We start from the raw sequence: 24,875 nt of genomic DNA, 5'->3' as shown, positions 1-24,875 counted from the left end.
CCGATGCAAAAAAAAAAAAAAAAGACGTTTTTGGCAAAGCAGATGCCTGGTGCTAGCAGAGTCTCATATAGACAGGGAGGGTCACACAGACACATTTAAACAAACTTGCAGGAAGGGTCACACATAGACACATACATAGATCAATACAGCCAGGAGGGGTCACACACAGAGAAGACCATCTGAGGTACCTTCCACCTTGATATGGAGCCAGCAGTTCCTTCCTCCATGATGCCAGAACATTCCGCTGTAGTTCCTCCCTCTGCTGGGGTCCACTAATCAGGGCTTTGCACATGCTCCTCTGACCCTAGAGTCTCAACAGAGCAGCAGGAAGGATGGACTGGAGCTGATGCTCTGTATCTCCTACCACCACCTGGTGCTTCCCTAATATGGTTCTCCAAAAATAACGAGAACCACAGGGCCCCAAACACTGGGCTTGCTCTCTACAGCTGTTAAAAAAAATTTTTTTATAAAAGAAACACCCAGCGGTAGGCAGGCCCGGTCCTGTGTGGCACCCCTGCAAGTGCGCTGCAGCACCCAGTTTTGGAAACGTTGCCTCAAGTATAGAAGTAGGACCCTGATAACAGGCAGGAAAACACAGTGACATGATCACTGGTATTTTCTATATAAAAGAGGTCTAGTGAAGTCCAGTTCCTGTTTGACACAGAGCCCCTAATGTTAGAACTTCTGACTACAGCCTTGGCCAAAAGTTTTGAGAATCACACAAGTATTGGTTTTCACAAAGTTTGCTGCTTCAGTGTTTTTAGACCTTTTTGTCAGATGTTACTATGGTATACTGAAGTAATATTACAAGCATTTCATAAGTGTCAAAGGCTTTTATTGACAATTAGATTAATTATGCAAAGAATCAATATTTGCAAAAACAAAAAAAATGTAATCGTTAAATTTAAAAACGGAAACAATTTATCCTTGGAATTGTTACATCATAAAGCTTTAAACAATTACCAAGAAAGCCTATGTGGACCATTTTTGTATTTTTTTCACTTGTAATATGTGAGAAATATCCATGTACAATTCATGTTTCTTATTTTATTTGTTTTAATCTTGTTTATAGCTCATTTATTGCTTTTATTTATAGCGATGCCTAAACATTTTATTTAATAGCAATTATGGTCATTGCAAAGTTTTTGTTTTGCAAATGATAGTACAAATAACGCAAATGGGCTGCCAGGTGGGAAGTGATTGATAACCGCTGAGCTATAGTAAATGCATCAAGTCAAAGTTGACTTAAAATATATCCTCACAAACTGTAAAAAAAAATATTGCAAATACTGCTTGTAATTTTTATATTTGTTCTTTTTAATAGCTTGAAGAGGAGAGGTCCGTTTTAAATAATCAGCTGCTAGAGATGAAAAAAAGGTATTTTCTATTCTTCCAAATTTTTAATGAGACTGTATCTGCATGGTTAATTGAGTTGTTACTTAATTTTATATAATAAAGCTGAAAGTGCTAAATTGTGTTAGTTTGCTTAAATACAATCATACTGGCAGTCCACTTATAAATGGTAAAGATTTGCAAAGCATTGCTTACTGTGGTGTTTGCCAGGTAAGCAAATGGAAGCACATTTTTGAATAGGTCTCTACTGTTTTCTGATACGTTTGTAATAGAAAGTTTCTGCAGTTCTGCAAAGTATTCTATTGCCTGATCTGTGCTGCACCTCTGTGTAGCTATCTTCATCCATATTATTTCTCATGGTTCGTTTGTCACCTGAGGAACTGTGACTTAGATGAAGGGGGTAGCACTATAGACAGATCCCTATTACTTAGATCTTGATACATAGAAGTTGACTTGATTGAAATACCCCATGCCGCTGTTAACCTTCTAATGCCCTGAAACAATACCGATTATTCTATCTATTTTATCCACATTATGCCCTGTATATTTTATGTACCCATTGTTATTAGATTTGTCACTTTTAGACACTTTTCACACACACGATAATAAGTGATGCACAGTGATATTTGGGTGGCAGAAAAAATGACTTCGAGGTATTTTAAAGCTGCACCTTCTTTGTCCAATTTGTGCTTCTAAAAAATTATAAATACACATTTGATTTCTTGGTGTCATTATATTTCCTGTTATGTTCCCAAGCTGTTAGAATAATGCAAGCACTACAGAAGATTTGATGAGCCTAACAATTTGCCAATGCTTTTGATCTGATGGTTTTTTGTATTTTTATTTTTACAAAACGTTCTTACAATTGAATAGGGAATATTCGGAATTAGCCGGAGTGATCACCTTGGGTAGTCTTGCGTGATTGACAAATCACCACTAGTTTAAATTAACTTTTGGGGCATTTTTTTATTTTATTTTTTGTTTTTTTTATTGGTCATTACCAGATACTTTTTATAACCTAAATTCACCCCTACAATAAACAGTAAACAACTGAAGTATTTTTGTATATACATGCATAAGGTTATGAGATTCCTTGCATTTTACCAATCCTGTACTGAACATATATTGTATGTCTCATAGTTCATGACTGAATCGTTGAGTATTAAATGCCATCTTTATAAAAAATTCACATGAAGTGTACAGTACTGTATACACTCCAATGATTGATATCCTTATTGACCTTGGTTGCAGCTAGTTGTATTCTTGCATGCATCTCCATTGAATAGCTTTGCATCACATTAGAAATGCCGCTGCCATGCCATTTGTTCACTAGCATTTACTAAATCCCGCTAAGCTGTCTACATTGCAGACTTGGAATGCATGGTATGCAAGATTCATTTAACTTTGTTATAGCAATCTAACCCGTTATAATTTCACAATATATTGGACAATATTGTGCAGTGTAAGTTTACATTCATTTTTTTTATTACCTAATACTTTTGTAGCACATTACACCTGTTTTTAAAATGTAATCCAAAAGCAGCTTTGCCAAGTTATGTGTATTAGATTTAGCTATTGCTTAATATAATGAATATATGTTACCCCATTGAAAATGGACATACAATATAGGTTGGTAGAAGTGGGAAGCAATAGAGAATTACTATTTTCATTTGTGTGATGCATGGCATTATAAATAGAGGATGCAAATGAACCCCAGTAAAACTAGAGCCTGACTCCTTTAAACAAAGGAAAGGGGCATGTCCTGAAGGCCTCAGCAATCTTGTATGGCTGATGTGCCAAAGATGAAAGCAGTCTGTGAAAGTAGAAACAGTTTGCACAACTAGTCTAGTAGGGGGCATTAAAGTGTCTGTTATGAAGGAAGATTTCAAATGTATTCCATTTGTTTACTTATCCTTTTTAAATGTCAGTTCCTGCATTCTGTAGTTTTTCGTCCTAGTTACTAATTGGTGTCAACAGCTTACTACAGCTTCCACATTTTGACAACAGCATTAATGGGCATAAATATTTTGATGGTATGGTTTGCTAATCTCATATACTGGTCTCATTGTAAACAATAGATATAATCGATCTCTCTAGTGCAACAAGCAATATTTCTGATCCATTAAGCGTTTGCGTTATTGTGTACCGACCTTCCTCTCCCTATAGAGATTATTGACGGCAGCTTCAACTGAACAGACCAAGCTTTCATATGTCTGATTTAGTAACTAATGTATATAAGGACCAAGGCAAACTCAACTACAGCTCTTTTTCCACCAACTAGTTAATTTGTAGAGATGAGATGTTCGGTTCTACTTGGTTCTTTTCGCCAAATTTGTGTAAGTTCGGATTTATCCCATTGGCTATTCAAAACACGTGAGAGCAGATAGCCAATAAAATTCTGTTTTTAGAGCCAAACTTAACCAAGCCAAAACCGAACCGCTCACCTGTACTGATTTGTATAATAATTGGATAGTCACAAAACGGCTGTCAGTAGTTGGTGTAAATGGGTTCAGCCATTATATGACTACTAGTACCTGGGCTCTGATACTTTTGGGAAAATGTAATTTTTTTTCTAATGTATTAAATTTTTCTGTAATACATATAAATATTTTTTTTCTTTCTGTTGATCAATCTTGGAATGTATGTATTTTGAAGAGTAGTTATGTGGAGGGTAAAAGAGGTTCACCTATCCTTTTTTTCAGAAAACTAATTCCCTTGCTAAAAAGTAGTATGTAACCCTTACCGTATAGATTCCAATTGTATCTGTTTTTGCTATAGCACAGTGCAAATAAACAGGACTTTTGTAAAAATGATTGGGGAAAATATAATTTACTACAATGTTCCTTCACATCAGCTCCCACTTGCTAAGGTCTTACATATAGCATTTTAGTGAAGTCTGAACAGAATTCTTTGAATTAAAATTGGGTCATTTTCCTAGAACTGTAATGAAATTGAATCTTTGTGGATTGCAAACTGTCCTGCTGTGTTCCAGCTTGCGCTGCTAATCAATGCTCATCCCATTCCTTTCTCCCTTTCTACTTTGCTTCCTTTGCTATATCTGTGTGTCTTTAATGGTAAGACTGAAGAAAGTCTATCCACGTTACAACAAATAGTCTTTTTTTAATTATTATTTCAATTTTATTTTTATATATATATATATTTTTTTTAGTACAGCATTGTTGTACGTATTTTGGCTGCGTATGTCCTAAAGTGTCTTGCTTTTGTTTTTGTAAAAGAAAAATGAAGCTACAATTATTTTTCCAACCAAAAAAAGGAGATTTTATCTTTTCACGTTTTCTAACATGTGGTCTTTGTTATCTTGCATTTTTAAGCTTACCCAGTAACACAGTAAGGTACTTATTTCATTACTGAATATGTGTATGAGTAATAAGAGAAGAATCTGTTATCAGCTAGAGCAGATTTAGTGTGTGCTGGGAATTGTAGTTCAGCACTCTATGAAAGGCTGCCTTTTGTGAGATCAGTAATCAGGTGCTGTGCTCTGTTAAATGGAGGACATATAAAGATAATTGCTCCTTTTACCTATGATTTCTTTCTGGCTTTTTGTCCCTTTTACTTAACTTGCTTCCCTAGTTGCTTTACTAGCCGAACAGTTTATAGCGTTACTAACACTTAAAGGTTTAGAACTGTCCACATATTTTTTTCACCTATTTAAAGTAAGAATTGGTACAAACTAAGCAATTAAATTTTTCTGGAAAGTCTAGTGATATTCGGCAATAACCAGATGGTGAGGTTAAATGTTTTTTTTTACCATTCTCTGCATACGGCACCATATGTAACACATGGACTTGGCCCCGGCACCTGATTTTTATTTATTCACTTGCTAGGTGTAGCAATGTTTAGATTCTCCACTTGCTACTCTACTTTCCTGTATAAATGTGCATAGTCATCAGTACGCTCTGCTTCTTTTTTTTTTACTTTATTTAATACAGCATTGTTTCATGTGTTGGAAATCAAAGGTCTTGAATGATATCTGTTTAGGTATCCCAACAGGGGAAATTATTACTCATTGGGAAGTATTTTCTGTTTTCTTGAGGAAGCGAACAGTGTTGATAAGACTACAAATTGTTTTAATATGTACAAATTTGATATACTTTAATTTTTTTTATCACCACTATTTTTTATAGCTACTAGCAGCTAATGCAATCTTTCTTTCTTCAAACTGAATTCATGCAATGCTTCAGTCATTACTGCCAAGCTATTCTCACACAGTGAATCATGTATTTGCAACGTACTGACTACATGGAAATACATTCTGTTTTGCGGATTGATTATTCTTTCTTTTTAAAAATCACTGTCTGGAGGTTATTGTAGAGATCAGTAGTTGATGATAAAACTACTGAAGAGGACCAGCTGATCCTTCCATCATCATGCCCAATGCTTTGCATGCTTATTGTGCAGTACAGCTGTGCATGTTTTGTGTCGCTTGGTAATTTTTATGAAAGACTTCCAATGATACATACAGTACAAATAATAAACTACTGTTCTATTTGTTGAAGTACCAGGTATATGTAACAGGCAAATTGTAAAATCTGGGTTTAGTAAATTATGGAACAGACATAGGCCGGTATCAAATTAGCCCCCAACATCATTCGGGCACTAATGGATCCCCCGGGGCTATCCAATTAGCGCCAAAAGATGGCAGTCATCAGGGATTGTGTTTCATCTGCCTCAGGCAAAATCCCGGAAAACTGCCCCATTTTTAATGTCTGCGATCGTAAAAACACACAAAAAAGGGGATCTAATTGGATAGCCTGATAACGACCATCGCGATAACAGCCCATTTTTTTTGTGAGAAAATTTGGATACCGGCCATAATTTATTAAAAACAAGGCTGTTTTTTTTTTGTTTCCACTATATGATGCTGTTGACCTACTCCAGCTTTAGGCAGTGCCCACTGAGAACACAGCTGGCTGTCCTTTTCAAATAAAATCTTTTCCTTTTTTTGTTAGCGTTCAAGGTTTTCTTTAGTCTAAGGAAAGGCTAAATTAACCCGACCCCCTAAGACTCTCCACCTCACATCAATACCCCAATTTGTGTGTTGACAAAAAACCCAAGCCTATCCCTAAAGTAAAACAATTTTAGTTACAAAAATGTACATTTTATTTGAAAACAGACAGCCACACTGGGTGATGCATCAGATATTAGGGGAGCTATTCAATTAGCCTTGGGGTTTACCCCGCTACTGATTGGCGACCAAAATCTCTGCGGTGCGGGGAAAGGCTATTCCGTTAAATAGCCTTTTTCCCCCGCAATGAAAAATCGGGACTCGCGCATGGAAACACACTGATTACGCGTAAACAGCGGAATAAATGGATTTTTTTCCCGTGTGCGAGCTTGATTTGGTGTTTTTTCAGCTGCCTTTACCTCGCACCTCCATGAGCTGCGAGGTTCATTGCGTCTGTGGTGACTCGTGCGCGGGGTAATCCCCGCTAATTGAATAGCTTCGGCGCGGCAATTGGCCGCAAGGTAAAACCCGCGGCTGATTGAATTACCCCCTATGTGTTATGTATCAGCCTTGTATTTCTTAGTATCTACTGTAGTTCAAACTTTGCCTAAAAAGAGTCCAACTAAGGTACTGAATGCCTGGATTTTACATGTTCCTGTAATATAATAGCCATTTCTTAGCACACCTTTTGTGTTACCCATAGGATTTGTATGTAACTTGATACCATGCTCAGTCGGAGACTGTTACTATCCCAATGGAACTGCATAGAATTTACTACATATATACGAATGCACATGTTCTCTAGTTATTTGTCTCTTGTTTGGTTTCTGACTTTCTCTCTATGCAGAGAATATATTCTAAAGACAGAGTTTGATGAAGAGAAGACCTCTCTACAGAAATCTCTCACCAGTACCAGTGCCTTGATCACTGAGAAGGACAAAGAACTGGAAAGACTTAGAAAGGAGGTACGAGTGGTATATAATTAAATGATATTCCTTAATATATGTATCCCATTTATTTTCTTTGCTTACTTTTTGGTTTGATGATGCTGCTTCCCATACTCACTATGGTGAACAATACTTTCTAGATTGCAGGTGTAAATATTACTATTTATTCTTTCTATGATTGTGGTCCATTGTCCTAGCAACCAATGTTTAGCATGCAGTGCCTAAAGTCTGAATTACGGCATACAAAATAGTATGTGACTCGAAGTAATACAAATTACTTTACGATAGTTTTGTGCAATGTTATTTAGGGGAAGGTGTTGTGTAATATATGTTGAATACAGATGCGTATGCTTTTCCCTTTAGTATGTTTATGTAAATGTATCTGATTAGTGTTCATTAATGATAATGTGTATATTTGACAAGATGGTCATCTCTGATAATAGCCATGTTAATACAAAGTCTTGTGCAAAACATTTTTATTTACAAGTATTACATATGCTTGGAAGTCATAATATCCAATTTTAAAATCCTCATAGTGTATTGTTATATTTAAACAATCAATGCTGCAACACCAGTAACGTCTCTGGTGATTCGGTGGGACATGGCAGAGCTTGCTAGCAGCGATGCTGGGGCCCGGACTGCAACTGGACGCATGGAGATGTCAGGTAAGGCGATTCATCACTTGAAGGGAATCGCGCGTGGCAGTCCTTGCTTCCGGCCCTGGAGACGCGCCGGAAGCCGCTGCAGAGAGGGCCCGGGGCGACTGCTCCCTTGCTAGACCACTGGGGCCTTATCGTCTGATGCCTATGATCGGCAGCAGACGCTTCTGCTGCCATGAGGCCAGCGTACCCGGCCGGTTGATGCAGCTTAGGGGAGGTAGACTCTCCGGCAGCTCCGACCCAGACGCATATCCAGCAAAGGTTTTCCTGTGCTCCTCCTACTCACCTTGTGCATATGAGTTGTTCACAGTCCACTATTGGTGCTCTGCTGAAGCGGTTTGGTCTCAGGAGGTTTTGGGTCAGTCTCTCTGCATACATCTCCTCTGGGTCAGGTATATGGTGCTCTATATCCTACCAAGCCTCATGTTTGAGTAGTTGATACAGGGTCTATGGCAACTTAATTACATATGCATTGTATGTGACTATTTGCTAGCTGCTGTGTTGTTACTGCCTTTATTTTCTGACTGCCAGTTATAACTATCACCGTTTTTCCACCCATTCCAATGCTGATGTATGGGGGTTTTCTTTGTACTTCACATTTACTTGTTATTTGTGAAGGCTGTCACATTACTTTGCATTGTTACCTTTATAATTGATATGTCAAAAAGTACAGGGAAACAGGAGGTGGAGGCCCCTGTACTGGTTTCATCCTGTTTAGCAGGGTTGTCCCCTCAGGACTTTATAAAGGATGGTTTGTGTGCTGTCTGTTACACAGAACCACCTCACCAGTCCAGTCTACCAGCCCCTGTACAGGAGCCATCGTGGGTGTCCTCCTTGTCTCAGGTGATGACGCAGCTAGTGGATCGTTTAGCTACTCACACACTGCCTCCTTTAATGGGATATCCAGAGCATGCTATGTTTGCCCTTCCTATACATCCTTCCTGGGTGGATGTTTAGGCCCACTCAAGTCAGAGTATGGCTCAGTCAACTGTTGCAAACAGGCCGGTAGTCACTAAGGCGACTAAGCGGACGTTCTCTTTTTATCAGTCTGCTCAGCATGGAGATTCAGACACATCGGAGGAATCCGATGATGCCCCGTGTTCTTCTCCAGGGTCTAGTTCGTGAGAGGAGGACCGTCCTTCTACAGTGGATGTTCCTTCTTTAGTGAGGGCGGTTAAATCAATCCTAAATATACAGGATGATGAACCAGCTCCTAGAAAGAAGGCTCCAGTGTTTAAATACCAGAAGCTAGTAAAAGCTGAGTTTCTTAAGTCTGAGCAGCTCAATGAGCTTATGGAGGAGGCATGGAGTAACCCGGATAAACTATTCCATGTTACGAAAATATTAGCATTGTTGTATCCTTTCCCAGCTCCTGAATTAACAAGTGGGAGATCCCTTCTACTGTGGATACTCGTGACACAGTCAGGAATGCTATGTTTCCTATTCCGTCAGCATCTTCTCTTAAAGATTCTACAGATTAGAAAAATTTAAACATGTCTTAAAGCAGTATAGTCATCATCTAGAGCTGTTACTCGACCAGCTGGGGCTTGGGTAGCCAAGGCTGTTGAAAAATGGACGGGGGCATTGGAAGAGACTACCAAATGCTACCAGAGAACAGCTGACGTATATCTCCCACATACGGGGAGGAAGCAGCATCCTACAGTATTTGGGAGAAGCTGCAATAGATGCTGGGGTCCTAGCTTCACGGCATCGGCAACCTCAATTGTGGCTCTTAGAGTCCTTTGGTTTAGGTCCTGGAAAGCAGATACAGGGTCAAAGAAGGCTCTGGAATCATTACCTTTTTTTGGGAATTTACTTTTTGGAGAAGAATTAGATAAGATAATAGCTACTTTGGCAGCTTCAAAATCTGCAGGTCCGCCATCAACAGCTATGTTGAAGTCTAAGAAGTCTGCTTTTTGGTCCTTTCGTCCTCGGGGACGAGCAAAAGGACTGTCTTCCTCCAGGCCATCTAGTTCTCACAGGACAAGCAAGCAGCAAGCTAAGCGGTCCTGACCGGCCTGACGTCCAGCTTCTAAGCCGAACAACAAACCCTCTGATGGGGCGGGCCACCTCCTGGGGGATCCCATGGTGGGGGGCCGACTTCTGTTTGCGGACTACTGGCGTCAAACAACAGACGTTTGGGTCCAAGAAGTGGTTTCTCAGGGGTATGCCCTCACTTTCCGGAGGCGTCTTCCCCAAAAAATGTTTTGCACAACTCTCCCATCAAATTCTATCAAGGCCTAGGCCCTCCAGGAGGCAATTTGCTCCCTGCTGAGGGCTGTGGTGATAATCCAGGTCCTGTGGGTCAATCTATTTTTGATGCAGAAACTGAACGTGTCTCATCGCCCAAGTTCCGTATGGAGACTCTTCGGTCAATTATTTTGGCAATGGAACCTGGAGATTTTATGGCTTCCCTGGACATTCAGGATGCGTATCTGCATGTGCCTATTACGCCATCCCACCAAAAATGTATACGGTTTGCTGTCCTGCAGCAACATTACCAATTTCAGGCACTGCCCTTTGGTCTATCAACAGCCCCTTGGATCTTCACCAATAGAATGGTGGTTATGACAGCCTACCTCAGGCGTCAGGGAGTCAGAATAGTACCATATCTGGATGACCTGATATTGGCACAGTCTCCAGCTGTTCTATAACACCATCTTCAATCATCAATTGGACGAAATCCTCTTTCTCCAACACAGCAGATGGTACATCTGGGGGCATTTCTGGATTCTCAGACACAAAGGGTGTTTCTGCCAGAGGACAAGATTGTGGCCCTATCATTACGAATTCGCAAAATGCTATGCAATCGAAGGGTATCCTTCCTATCAGCAATGCAGGTCCTGGGGTCAATGGTATTCACCTTCGACATGGTGGAATTGTCACAAGCCGCCGCACTGCGTATGCAGGGTGAGGCGAAAGCTGGGCGAGCTTTCACTGAAACTCTTACCTCCTGTCCATCATGCCGGGATTGATCTGGATTGGCTCCTGCTTCTATCTCCTCCTGGTGTGAATGCTGCTCCGATGCCGGTGATAGCGTTTCACGTGTTTCCGGTTGTCGTCAGTCTCCTATTTCCAGATGAGTTCCAGTTATCCTGTCATCCTTATTTCTTGCCTACCGTTTGTACCATCGAGACAGCATGGTCCGCATAACATCTGCCACCTGCCACTTGTGTCATCTAGGCGGCCCGATGCGCATTCCAGCTCCCAGCCACTTGCGTCATCCCAGTGGCACAGAGTGCCTTCGCAGTCCTGAGTGTGCAAACCAGCGGCTTGCGTCAACCCAGCAGCATAGGTTGCACCTCAGCGACCTAAGTACGCAACCCAGCGTACCATCGCTTGTGTCAACCTGGCGACACAGGCCGCACCTCAGCGTACCAATGCTTGTGTCAACCCGGCAGCACAAGTCGTACAAACCAGCATCTTAAGTACATCTCCACTGTACCATCACTGGTGTCAACTCGGCTACACTAAGTTATCTTCAGCTTCTACCTGCCAAGGCATTCCAGCCCTCAAGGCTGCTACACGGCCCAAAGGCCGCATCTTGCTCACGGCCCACAGGCTGGAACCGGCCAAGGTTTCCAGCCCTCAAGGCTGCTACACGGCCCAAAGGCCGCAACCAGCCAAGATTTCCAGCCCTCAAGGCTGCTACACGGCCCAAATATTGCATCTTGCTCACGGCTCACTGGCCGCAACCAGCCAAGGTTTCCAGCCCTCAAAGCTGCTACACAGCTCAAAGGCATCTTGCTCACAGTCCACAGTCCACAATCAGCCTAGGTCATCTGCCCCCAAGACTGTACAGCATTACCTTCGTTGACTAAACCGCCGATTCCTACCAGGAATATGCTCAGTTCCATTCCAGGCCTCTGCAACGATTGAGTCTCTCCCGGTGGAACGGACAGTATCCTCTAATAAGGACCCAGAGGATCTTTCTCACTCCAGAGGTTCGGCTCTCTTGTGGTGGCTACAAAAGGATCACTAGACAAACGTCGCCCATTCTGGTTTCCAAATTGGGTGCTTCTCACCACAGACGCCAGTCTTCACGGATGGGGTCAGTGACAGGTCATCACACGTTTCAGGGAAGATGGACAAATCAGGAAAGTTATCTGCCCATAAACTTTCTGGAGCTTCGAGCAGTATACACTCGTCATGGCACAGGACTTGCTCCAGGGCAGGCCGGTCCAGATCTAGTCTGACAATGAGACCACAGTAGCCTATCTTAATCATCAGGGAGGCACACAGAGTCATGCAGCCATGAGGGAAGTGACAAACATTATGGTTTGGGCAGAACATCCTCTTCCGGCTATCTCTGCAATATTCATCCCGGGAGTCCTCAATTTGGAAGCAGACTTCCTAAGTAGTCAAGATATGCATGCTGGAGAGTGGGCTCTCCACCCGGGGGTTTTTCAACTCCTAGTAAACAAATGGGGTCTAACATATATAGACCTCATGGCATCACCTCTCAATCTCAAGCTCCCAGGCATGGGTCCAGTACCAGAGACCCCCAGCCGCCTTTAGTGGACGCACTGGCAGTAAGATGGGACTTCATACTGGCGTATCTCTCTTCTTCGATTTTCCTCCTCCCAAGGGTCCTCAGGAAATTCAAGCAGGAAGGCGGAACAGTAATACTAGTGGTTCCTGCTTGGCCCAGACGTCATTGGTTCACCGACATAAGGAATCTATCCATAGACATTGTTTCCTTTTCCTCTATGGCCGGATCTGTTAGCACAGGGTCCCTGCCTACATCCTGACTTACCCAGTCTGTCTTTGACGCCGTGGTTTTTGAGTCTTCCATCTTAAGAGCCAAATGTTTCTCCAGCTCTGTGATTCAAACAATGCTTAGGGCACGAAAACCTTCCTCTGTCCACATTTATTACAGAGTTTGGCAGTCTTTTGGTAAATGTTGTACCCACAGAAAGTATGACCCTAAGGTTTTCAGGGTTTCCCGGGTACTTTTCTTTTCTACAGGCTGGATTAGACCTTGGTCTCCGCCTGGCCACCTTGAGAGTGCAGGTTTATGCACTGTCAGTCTGGTTCCAGGGAAATCTTGCTTCTCTGCCAGATGTTAGAATTTTCTTTCAGGGGGTTCTCAGAGTTCAACCACACTTTGTCCCCATGGGATTTGTCTCAAAGGGCTACAAGCTCCCCCATTTGAACCTCTGGACTCTGTAGATTTGAAATGGTTGACAGCGAAGACACTTTTTCTCCTCGCTATCTCTTCTGCACGCAGAGTCTCTGATTTAGCAATGCTCTCGTCGCTGCCCAATTTTTTTACATTTTCACCAGGATAGAGCTGTTCTCCATACAAGGGACGGTTACCTTCCTAAGGTAGTGTCCCGATTTTGTGTATAATGAAGAGATTGTTGTTCCAGCTTTTCAGTCTTCAGACCTTTCTGTAGATGAAGCCTCCCTGGATGTGGTACGTGCTCTCCGTATCTATGTGGAGTGTACAAACTCTGTTAGAAAATGAAATGCTCTTTTTGTGCTATATGGTTTTCACAAAAGAGGATGGCCAGCTAATAAACAGACTCTGGCTCGATGGTTACGTATGACTATCTCTCAGATGTACACACAGACTGATCTCACCAAACATGGTGACAGCACATTCTACCCGGTCTGTGGGGCCATCGTGGGTGTTTAGTTGTGGTGCCTCTGCTGAATAATTGTGCAAGGCAGCCACGTGGTCTTCTGTCTTTTCTTAGGTTTTATGCCTTTGATACTTTTGCCTCTCTGGATGCTTCCTTTTGGCAGCAAGTTATCTTTACTGTTAAGGAGCGTCCCCCACCCTTAGGGGAACTGCTTTTGGATATCCCCATGGTATCCCTGTGGATCCCTCTGGACCCTGAAGAAGAAAATAAGAGTTATGGTAGACTTACCATTGATAACTCATTTTCTTCGAAGTCCATAGGGTCCACAGGGCACCCACCCTGATGCACCTGGCTTCATTGAGTATTTTTCTTTCGGTCACGGATTCCCTCATTTTCTGAGAGTGTATCTGGCGTATAATTGTTCTTCCTTCTCCTCTTTCCTTCTCCTGCCTTGGGCTTGTTTCAGAACTGAATGCCTTGGGGCGGGGGTATATGTGGAGGAGGACCAGAGGCATCCTGGGAGCTGAAAGCTTAACTGGTGCATGGATTACTACAACCACATTATCCCCATGCTATCCCTGTGGACCCTATGGACCTCGAAGAAAAAGAGTTATCAATGGTAAGTCTACCATAACTCCTATTTTCCTGCTGCCAGAGCCTTTTATGGATGATTTATTTGACTACAGACAGTAAGTAATACACATTAAATTAAAATTCTAACACTTACATTTTAAAAATTAAAACTTTGAACATTTTCTAGCTTTCAAATCCTATCCAACTTTATTTATATGAAGTGCCTGTTTCACATGCTTTAATCCTAGCACATGACATAAACACAATAATTTTAGCATCAGTTAGGTCAGGTAGCTGTAAATAATTGCAGCCATTCATGTTCTGATGTGCTCAATTTTCGGTGACTAGAACTAGTTAGATATTAAGTCAATGAAGATTTGTCATTTTGGAATAAGTGCACAATGTGTGATGCTTTCATTGCTGCTGAGATGCTGATGACACAGTAGCTTTTTCTTCTGCGAATGAATAGGAAACAGTCATCCCCAGCATTATGTGACTTGTTCTTCAGCATCAATTATATGCCATGGTACATTTATTTAAGGGTATTTTAATTGCTGCATGGTGAAGGAAGCACATATAAAGAGTGACTTAATATTAATATATAAGCTGCTGCAACAAGTGATGATTATGAATCTGAAGGTCAGTATTCGGAGTGCTGGTTGTTTGTTAAGTATATGTGTAAGTCTGCGAATCTGAGACTATATTTAAATGCGAAGTTGATCATTTTGTGCCAGCTGTTGGTATTCCTGTGGCTGTAGGATAATTCATCAAAAAGATTGTGAATTCTAGCAAGATGACCATTTTAACACCACAAATTTTCTTAGTTCAGCTCTGGGTGTATATTATCTGCAGACATCTTTTCTTTTGTCTCATGTATCAGAATGGGTTCAGTATGTGCTGCCAATAGTGTGATGAAAGTAATGTCCAACATAACTATGGGTTATTCATTCTATTCTAAATAGCTTTAACATTGGTACCCTCATTGTGTTATGCAGCACACAATTTAATCTACCTCTACTGGTTTCATCTGGAACACTGAGGAATGATTTAACACTGCCATTATACATGTGATATTCCTGATTTTCTAAGCACGTCTGTCATCATGTGAGACCTCTTACTATGTGCCTGTAAATTTTACAAGCTGATATTATGCTGGCTAGACTTTTTTTAAACTACTGTATTATTGAGAGCTGACTATTTTCACTTTGCAGTGTGTTATTCATGATGCAGCCTACACTTTTCAGTACCATCCAATCTTTGTTCCCAAGAGAAATAGATCTGTGAAGCATGTCAGCATCAGAAATGCTTTGTCCAAATTAGTGGACTATTAAATAGGAACATGAGCGGGGAGATCATTTCAAATGTGAGACTGAATTGCTAGTCACATACTCTTTTTATGTTTGCCAGCTTTATGACCTGTCCCTGCAGTCATTCCAGCATTGACTGAAGGCTGTGGCATATAGCTGCAGGAATGCTCCACCACATGTTACTTTTGTAGAGAGCGCTATTATAGTACATTGAGGTGCTGTTTAACATGAAGTTTTTGAACTCTTTGCTCCTTTTTGAAAATTTTATTTTCAAGTTGATTACTAAATACTGGTGGTTATGACAAGGTATTAACTATATTAGTTTTTGTGTAGATATGCACCTACTCCTGCGAATTTGCCACAACTTGTTCTCTTGCTTTTCCTCAGGTACAAGGGAAACAAAGTCGAGTTATTCCAAATATATTTATTTTGCATGTTTACTAGGTTACATTACTACGTGGAGAAAATGAGTCTGCAAGAACTTTACAGCTTGCAGTGAAGTCACTGGAGTCAGAAAAACTTAAGTTGGAGCAAAAGGTGCAAAACCTGGAGAAGGAACTGAACGAGAACAAGATACAGCTCAACAACTTATCAAACTCATCAGGTAGATAGTATCTTAATTGTGCCCTGGTATTACTATGGAATAATTTTGACCCTAAGTACATTTTACAACACATATAAAGCCACAAAATGCTACATTTAGGAAAATATTTGAATCACAATGTGTTTAATTTCGTAAATAAGTTCTAGACGGAATGAGAAATAGAATAGGATAGACCTTAACAAGACACCTTTTGGATAATGGGAATTAAGAATCCTGAAGCCTTCTACAGGATAATTTCTATCCCAGATGAGTGGCAGGTTACACAAGTTGGTGCATCTGTTTAGTCTGTATATAAGGTTATATAATAAATTAAATAATAAATCCGATAATTGAGGGATAAAACCATTTTTCTTTTCACGTAGACTCTCAACCTACAGTGTATATATTTAAGGGTTTTTTAAATGCTTCATAATATACATACTATTGCTCTATATAAGTACTTTCCATGTTTTTGTTTTTTTTGGTACAGTATAGACTTTTTCTAATATGCCCTTTACATTTAACTTAGGCGATGCATCATTGAACAGCCAGTACCAGGAAGATGGCACATCCATGGAAAGACAGGTATACATTTATCAGCAAAAGGTTACTCTAAATAATGTGTATGAACAGTTATAATATCCTAGTTTACAGAACATTGATTTAAGAATGGTGATGAAGGTTTACCTGATGTACAACAGAATATTGAGCATGTAGGCTGCATCTTATGGTAAGGTTGACAGACCTTGATACCATGACACATGGCTGTAAGAGTCACCAAGAACAGTTATATAGGGTAAGCGTGATAAGGACCTACCTATCTCATGCCATTGTGAATACCTAATTAATTTGTGTTCTGGGCAAGAGAGTAAAGCCACAATACCTGATTGATAATTACTTGCTTAAAATCAATACATACAGTCAATAACTCTCTTGGCATTTATGAAAAATAAGGAATTTTGGAAGGTTTTGTAGTGAGTAACATTAAATATAGACAATAAACTTAACTCTGGGAAAAAAAAAAAACCTGTTTCAAAGCAATAGCAAGAAAGGATTTCTTTTTAACCCAGTGTCCACAATATCACACGTTGTCAAATGTAATACTAGTATCTTGAACCCTTCATACACTGGTTCTTTTCCCACTAGAATGTAACTCCCTAATGAGCAAGGCCCTACCTACCCTTTATTTTCATGTCTGGATGTATTTCATATAGCTCTTTTATATGTGTCCTGTTTTCCCTACTGTCTACTGTCTTTTCCTCCTAATCAGCTGCATACTAGGGAAACCAGCAGCTGGGAGGTAAGAGGACTCTGTCAATTTGGGGTGGAGCTGGACTGGCTTAAAATATGAAGTGTGCTCATAACACTGGCACACTCCATTATAATAACTGCATGTTTACCATAGTAACTAACTGGCTATACTAACAACAATCTTATGTACACAGTACTAACACCATATGGATTAGGAGTATTTATACTAACCAAACTATTTGATATTAATCATTTGGATTTACTATTAACAATTATTATCCGGAATACATATGAAATGTCTATCAATTTTTGGACTGAATGACTAAATTGCAACATACGTTGATTCAGTTAATATATTTCCTAACTGGATGTAGTCAGCATCCCGATAGTCAGAATCCCGACGCTCACAATACCGGCAGCGGGATCCCGATGGGTCAGAATGCTGACAACTTCTAACGGTAAGTATGAGGGTTAGGGTTAGGCTGCAGGAAGGTTAGGAGTAGGCTCCGGGGGCAGGGGGCTGCTGAGGGGAGTTTGGCAGTTAGGCTGCGAGAGGGGAGGGTTGGGATTAGGGTAAGGGTTAGCTTGAAAATAATTACCGAAATTTGCCTGCATTTTCAACATTGGGATCCCACTGCCAGCATTCTGACAGTCAGGATTCTAAATGTGGGATGCCATACCCAACTCTTCCTAACAATTACTACTAAGTTCTGTGTTTATATGGGCAAGGACTGAGTTTTTTCAGTGATATTTAAATGGGAGGTTTTTTTATATGTTTTTAAAATGGTTTTTGATATATTTTATAATTGTGCAATGGCCGTATGCTTTTAATTATGTTACTTATATTTTCTGAGGCTAAAATAAATTGTTTTCTGGTTGAACAGTGCTTCCTACAGACAACTGTTTCCATTTTCTTTTCTGTTACATGCAATATGGAACGACACATCGCTATCATGCAGTGTGTACACTGTGCGCGTAGTATCTTTACATCGCACCGTCGGCTGGGTTAGATATCGTATAGTGTGTATCCAGCTTAACTTATAGCAAAATAATGCTCTTATACTTTTGGTCTTTAATATTACAAATGGAAAAACTTTGGATATCAGACTTCATACTACTTTACATGTCTTTAAAAGTTTTTAGAAGGCCATTGTTGGTGTCAGATTTTATAACCATAGTAAGAATTGTAAAGATAAGTATGCTGCAAGCAAAGGCGTTCATAGCAGTCTCGAACGTTACTTTTTGCATTTGATTATAGATTTATTACAACAAAATAAGTTTTTTTTCAAATTTGTGATAACCTTTAGGAAATTATACATTTATAAAGGGGTGAAGCTATTGTTGTGGGACGGTAGCATCATTTGTTAGTTGCACCACTTCATGTTGGAGGACTAAAGCACTCGCAACACAGCCTAAACTTTTCAACACAAACTTTGCAACAATATCTCAAGACTATGGCACTGGCTCAACACATAAAGAAACATTGGCTTCCAGAATCCGAGTACAGAGATTACACTCTGATCACCAATTAAGATTTCCCAAAGATATAAAATGCTTTGCAAAAAGGAATTGAACAAAATCATATCTGAGGTTGAAGCAAAAATGGAGCCAAAGACTGGTGATGTCACGCAGTCCCTGACCGATATATTGAAAGTAGTGTATTGGCAAGCTATCACTCTGAAGCTTTGGAAAATATTAAAAGAACCACAGCAAATACAATCAATCACCACATTTGGGGCATCCCTTATTATATAACCTCAGATAATTTAGATGAGCTGGTGGAAGTAGTTGGCAAATGTTTGGCAGCGGGCATTGAATACATTACAGTGTTTTAAGGTAGAGCATATCGTACCATGAGCTTAAAGTTTTTCACACGTCAAAGACCGAGAGATGTACTAGTCTGGATGGTGTTTTATAAGATGAAGAAAATACTCATTACCCTCTGGTCAAATGTGTAAGTCACAAGTGTTTCAGAAGGATCAACCCACCACCTAGTCCCTGTAATGATACGGTCATCTCTTAATAATACCATTTGAGATCCTGACCAAAAAAAAAGTAGTACTCTGTGGTGGAGACAAGTTGGCCTCCAGAGATGATGATGCCACCCAACTAAACTCCTCCCATCACAGCACTTTTTTAAAGGGAAAATATTATCGTGCATGGGGAAAGATGGTTGAAGGATATTCTCAGATTCAAAGTAAATGACTATGTACCTGCACTAATACATTCAACTCTGTATTACATTAGCAAATTGTACATCTAATGTAAGACCAAACACATATGGATACAAAAAAAGATAACCTTCCGCATATACTTGCAGAATTAGATGTACAGGTATGCCAAACAAGTGTACATATTGTCCTTGTACTATATGATGGCGCTTTCTACAATGCTAAGGCATGACTAAATAGAATAATTTTGGGCCAGATTCTGAGTTGGGAGCAAAGCAAAAATAAACTGTAACTTTACACCTTGCCAAACCCATATTGCACTGCAAGTGGGGCAGATGTAAAATGTGCAAAGGGATTTAGATTTGGGAGGTGCATGTCTCAAATTAAAGCTTAAATTAAACCTGGCCAGGATCCAACTGGACCACCTAGCATTGGATTCATCCCAATCAGTGCAGGGATGTCCAGATGCATAACTGGACAGACAAACAAATGGACAAATGCATTTTACAATTAAGATGATTTGGAATGGGAAAAAACAAATCAGAATGTGATGCCATTTATGCTTTCTCAGTATTATTATTTATTTTTTTTTAGATTGATTTTCTCAATTCGGTCATATGTGATCTTCAAAGGAAAAACGAAGATCTAAAAGAAAAAATTGACAAAATGGTTGAAGCATCACTTAATGTCAACAATGTGGAAGAAATGGAGAACTATGACAGGTATTGGTTGCAATACAGTGTAAACTTTATGTAGTAAACCTAATTAACCCTGCATATAGAGAAAAAAAAAATCATTGGTACATATGACAAACGCTTACTTTTCCTGCACACTAGGCACCTGTCTTTTCTTCTAAAAGTTTAGAACATTTAGGGGCCTATATATCAAGCTATTTTTTTACATAAAATTATGCAGAAACTGTAGTTTCTGCATAATATTATGTAGATTTTCCTATGTGCTAATTTGCACTTCAGATTGCAGTCCCCATTCAGACTACGATCTGACCCCTATGTATTAAACTTCAAAAAGCAAAGCTTTTCGGAGTTTAGCCCCGGTAGTTTACACCATCTTCAGATGGCGTAAACTACCTTAGGCCTGCGGGGACTTCAGTGGCAGTAGAGAGATCTTTAGATTTCTCCCTTGCAGCACTGGCCGGCACTGGAAGCTGACACTGTGCACATGACAGTGTCTGCTTCCCCCGGAGAAGTCTTTCACTTCTGTGAAAGACTACTACAATTTGCCGGGGATAGACTTTCAAGGGCAGCGGTTACCGCAACCGATGTCCCTGCAAATTCCCCTTTGTACATAGCTGGGATATTTTCAATAAAAATGAAAATATCCCCTGCAAGATGGATACCTAATAATCACGGTAGTACCATGACTATTAGTACATAGACCCCTTAATGATGATGAGCAATGCAGTGGAAAAATGCTATTGTGAGCAGATTTTACATCTCTACCAACAAGGCGCAATGCTGACTGCATTTTTTCGTAAACACCCCAATATGCCAAAAACAGATCAATAAGCATTTTAGCGTCTATTGGGCATTTTAAATAAAAAAAAAAATAATTGGTGTCTGTACGAAATACGTCGTCCTGCTCATAGGGGATCCTGTCATTACTATTTTTAGATCCATACTTCAACATGGTGAAAGGACATCAAGCCACTAGTGGATGTGAAACTGCCCATGAGCACATGCCATATTAATTGCTTTTGCCCTTTTTAGCAGAAGGAACTGTTCTAACCAACTAATACCGTATATAAACTGTTCTTAGCAACTGAATACCTTGAGTGGGCATGAATCTCCACACACTTTAAGGGGCATATTTATTATTCAATATTTGCAGGATATCTGCTGCAGTGCCTCAGTTTCCGAACACACACGCAGCCCCCATAGGTGTCTACGGGGGCTGCTATGCAGTTGGATTTACTGTAACATGCTCCATAATGCAGAACATTCCTTAGCTAGACCCCAGCCCCTAATGACTTCTGCAGAGCACAGTTTATAGTAGACTATAGGCTACTATATCGCCGCCAATGACACATGCGCAAGCCGACAGCTGTGCATTAGCCACGGGAGATCCGGGCCAGGAAGCAGAGTGGTAGCGTAAGCTATCACTTTCCTTCCAGCTCTTCGCCAGGACTGGCTCTTATCGGCGCCCATCTCCCGGCAAAAGACGCTTATTAATTTCACGTGACCATATTCTTTCACAGTGTAAATTTAGGCAAAAAAAATGTATCCCATCCGGATGCGGATTGTAATAAATACAGCTCTAAACAAGAAGAAATAGTGCTTAGTAACTGAATATTATGCATTTCCCTCTGTATTTCAGCTTAAATGGTACTCAAGCCAAGAAGAAAGTGCCCCCTCGTCTATTCTGCGATATCTGTGACTGTTTTGATCTCCATGACACAGAAGACTGTCCAACACAGGCCCAGTTGCCAGATATTTCTCCTCATTCCAGCTTCCATGGCAATAGAAAAGAGGAGCGACCATATTGTGAGATCTGTGAGGTATTTGGGCACTGGACAAACAGCTGCAATGATGATGAGACCTTTTAATATGAAATGTCTGCAATAGCTGATTCTCTCAGTGTGGGATATATCATCCACACCAGCATTCATGTGCACATGCTTCCAGGAACTTTCTGCAAACATTTACTACTACTACTACTACTACAATTGCAATGCATATGGTTTCCCTGCATTGGCTAAACTACGGCTGTTACTGTAAACCAATGAATTGTGTTGAGCTTTGCTTCATCATACCATTATAAGGGCTTGCAAAGTGATTGGATCTAATGAGCGAAACCTCATCTAATCTTAGCCTCTGTTTTAAAAACTCACCAGATGTCAGTACATGTATATTATTCTTATGTTCTATATTTGCACTACTGTATTTACATTTGTACATTTAAATGCCTTCAGCCCATGACACTGGATGTAATTTACATATCAGGCTTTTATTTTATTTTTTCACTAACATAAAATGTGGTGAACAAATAGAAGAAAACTACAGGTTTAACCAATGATAAAATGCTTACAGTTGCACATAATATCTAAACCAATGAAAATCAATGCTGTTAAGAAAGGTGACCATGGGAAAAGTACTTGTCTAACACATCCGCCGTAACACAACTGGTAATCAGTGGTGTAGGATGTAATGATAAGTCTGCTGACACTTCTATGCATCGAATGAAGACATACAAACTATGTTTTTTAACAGTATTGATAGTACTACGGTAATTATACAGTGTAAAAATATAATGAACTGTCCATGTTTTATTTGGTATTCACTCTCAGTAGAGCTCCCTTTTTAAATCTGAGTATTGCTGCCACTCTGTTTTACTTGACTGGGATATTTAACAAACATTAATATATAACATTTAACCATCATCTTGTATGAAAATGCTAGTATATCTGTGGGCCAAATGAATGCTGCCCCGTTCAAGATCTGAAAAGAAACTTGTATAGTTTTATCCCTTTTTATTGTCGCCTTTACCAGACTACGGTCCAGTGTGACATCTGTTTTAATAACTTGCTGCTGACTGTTCTCAGTTGGGTAGTTTGAATACTGACCACCTGTAGACCTATATAATCTTTAGACCTCTCACAAGCAGTGAGGCTTTCCTCATTAGTTTTCTTTTGTCCAAAAGCCATTATTTTGTTTGCGTCTCGGACTTCTTCAAAAACCCAGCCTATATCACAAAACATATCTACGATTACAATTTTTACATTTGTAATTGAACATTGGATTTTTCTATCCTGACCATTCTTGAAATAATATAAACTGTTGCAGTATTTCTTTTTCTATGTTTCTTATACGTTTCTTGAATAAATGAATCCCTCCTTCCACTTAAAGTGAAATATAAATATTCGTAATAACTTTTCTCGACACCTTATATTGTACAAATTTGTTTATAGAATGTTACTAAGTTAATAATAATTTAGATTGATAAGGAAATTTATTTGAATATGTATATGAATTGATGCATTAGTGTATAGTAGATGAATGGATGATGTAAATATACATATTCTCTCCAAATAAAGGTTTAAAACGTGATTAAAAACAATAAACTTTCTATCAATATAATGTATTAATATCCAGTACATATTTATTGTCCATGTAATACGTTTGTTCTTAAGTGGGCTTTCTTATATTGAGAATTCTGTACCTGGCTTTCCATGGATGAATTTGTAATTGGCTATTAAAAGCTGAATTAACTTAGCAAATTTGCTGATATTTTGTGTAATATAATAGTACAGGTATAATTTGTCAAAAAATCTGTAGACCTCTTTTTGAAAGGCAACAACTGCATCTTAAATAAATAAATAAAAATGACAAAAGGCTGTTTGTCTGTATTTCTGTAGAATAGCTTAGAGTACATTTATTTATTCATGGTAAACAGTAGTATAACTGCTCAGAGTATGTTGCTGATCAGGTCTTCCATCTTAAAACTAGCTGAATACCCGGCATTGCCCGGGTTTAAATCTTCAAGTTATTAAGTTATGCATCCCAGACCAATTGCCACCCCTCTGCTTTTGTTTTCATCCAAATCCATCCAGTGGAAGGCCCAGAACAGGCTCCCCGCTCAAAGTTCTGCCCAGCGTACACCCACGGGAGGTCCGACCAGGACATCAACCCCCTAGTATGTCATCCGGGATCCAAAGTTAGCACTCTGAAGTTTTCGTCCAAATCCATCCAGTGGAAGGCTTAAGCTGGCCACACACTAGACCAACTTACATCCAACCAGCCAACTTGTTGATTGGTTGGAATGAAAATCTGGTAAGGTATGAAAGCAAACGACAATCAAAGTTTGCTCCCAAACACCGGAAAATGGAAAAAAAAAGTGTTCTTTGAACAAATTGTTTAGATCAAACATTTAACAAACTTGTCTGACGACCATTTTCATCTGTTTTCTGGCATTTAGGAGCAAATTGCTGATCATCATTTACTCCCATACGTTACCAGGTTTTCATTCCAACCAATCAACTAGTTGGCTGGTTGGATGTAAGTTGGTCTAGTGTGTGGCCAGCTTTAGGACAGGCTCCTCGGGTCAAAATTCTGCCAAGCGTACACCAAGGCGAGGTCTGACCAGGTCCCTAACCCCACTAAAACCTGGCCAGGGTCCAACTGGACCACCTCGTGATGGTTTAATCCCAATCAGTGTAGGGGTGTCCGAATGCAAAACTGGGCAGACAGACAAACAGCCCAATGAATTTTATATAAAATATGCCCTTTTTAAATAACTGTCATAAACACACAAACAGAAGTGTGTTTTACAACCGGACACTTTGTAGATAAACCCCATGGACATCGTAAAAGTTCCAGTATAAAACAAAATGCATTGACACTAAAGCAGTGCACATATTGTATCTTGCCATGTCCCGATAAGTGGAAGCGAGAGAGCCGTATGGGTATTGGAGCCGGGTGTGGATCATTAAATCGGACGCGTCTTGTTCGACTATTAAATGG

The 24,875-nt window shown here is 39.9% G+C and overlaps 1 protein-coding gene across 3 annotated transcripts in view; it reads left to right on the top strand.

Annotated features, from left to right (window-relative positions):
• The window catches only part of CLIP1 (CAP-Gly domain containing linker protein 1), a 181,915-nt gene extending 158,173 nt beyond the window's left edge, over positions 1-23,742 (top strand). For all 3 annotated transcript variants that reach the window (XM_088449167.1, XM_088449166.1, XM_088449168.1), the window contains 6 exons: positions 1,325-1,377; positions 7,167-7,284; positions 15,838-15,997; positions 16,506-16,561; positions 19,993-20,120; positions 21,733-23,742. In XM_088449167.1, coding sequence (XP_088305293.1) covers positions 1,325-1,377; positions 7,167-7,284; positions 15,838-15,997; positions 16,506-16,561; positions 19,993-20,120; positions 21,733-21,961 — 744 coding nt within the window. In that variant the 3' untranslated portion in view covers positions 21,962-23,742. The remainder of the gene's footprint in view (positions 1-1,324; positions 1,378-7,166; positions 7,285-15,837; positions 15,998-16,505; positions 16,562-19,992; positions 20,121-21,732) is intronic.
• Positions 23,743-24,875: the final 1,133 nt, after the last annotated feature.

This window comes from Taudactylus pleione, unplaced genomic scaffold, assembly GCF_031769625.1.
Source record: "Taudactylus pleione unplaced genomic scaffold, aTauple2 ptg000479l, whole genome shotgun sequence".
Taxonomy (NCBI): Eukaryota; Metazoa; Chordata; class Amphibia; order Anura; family Myobatrachidae; genus Taudactylus; species Taudactylus pleione.
This window is presented reverse-complemented; position numbering and strand designations above follow the sequence as displayed.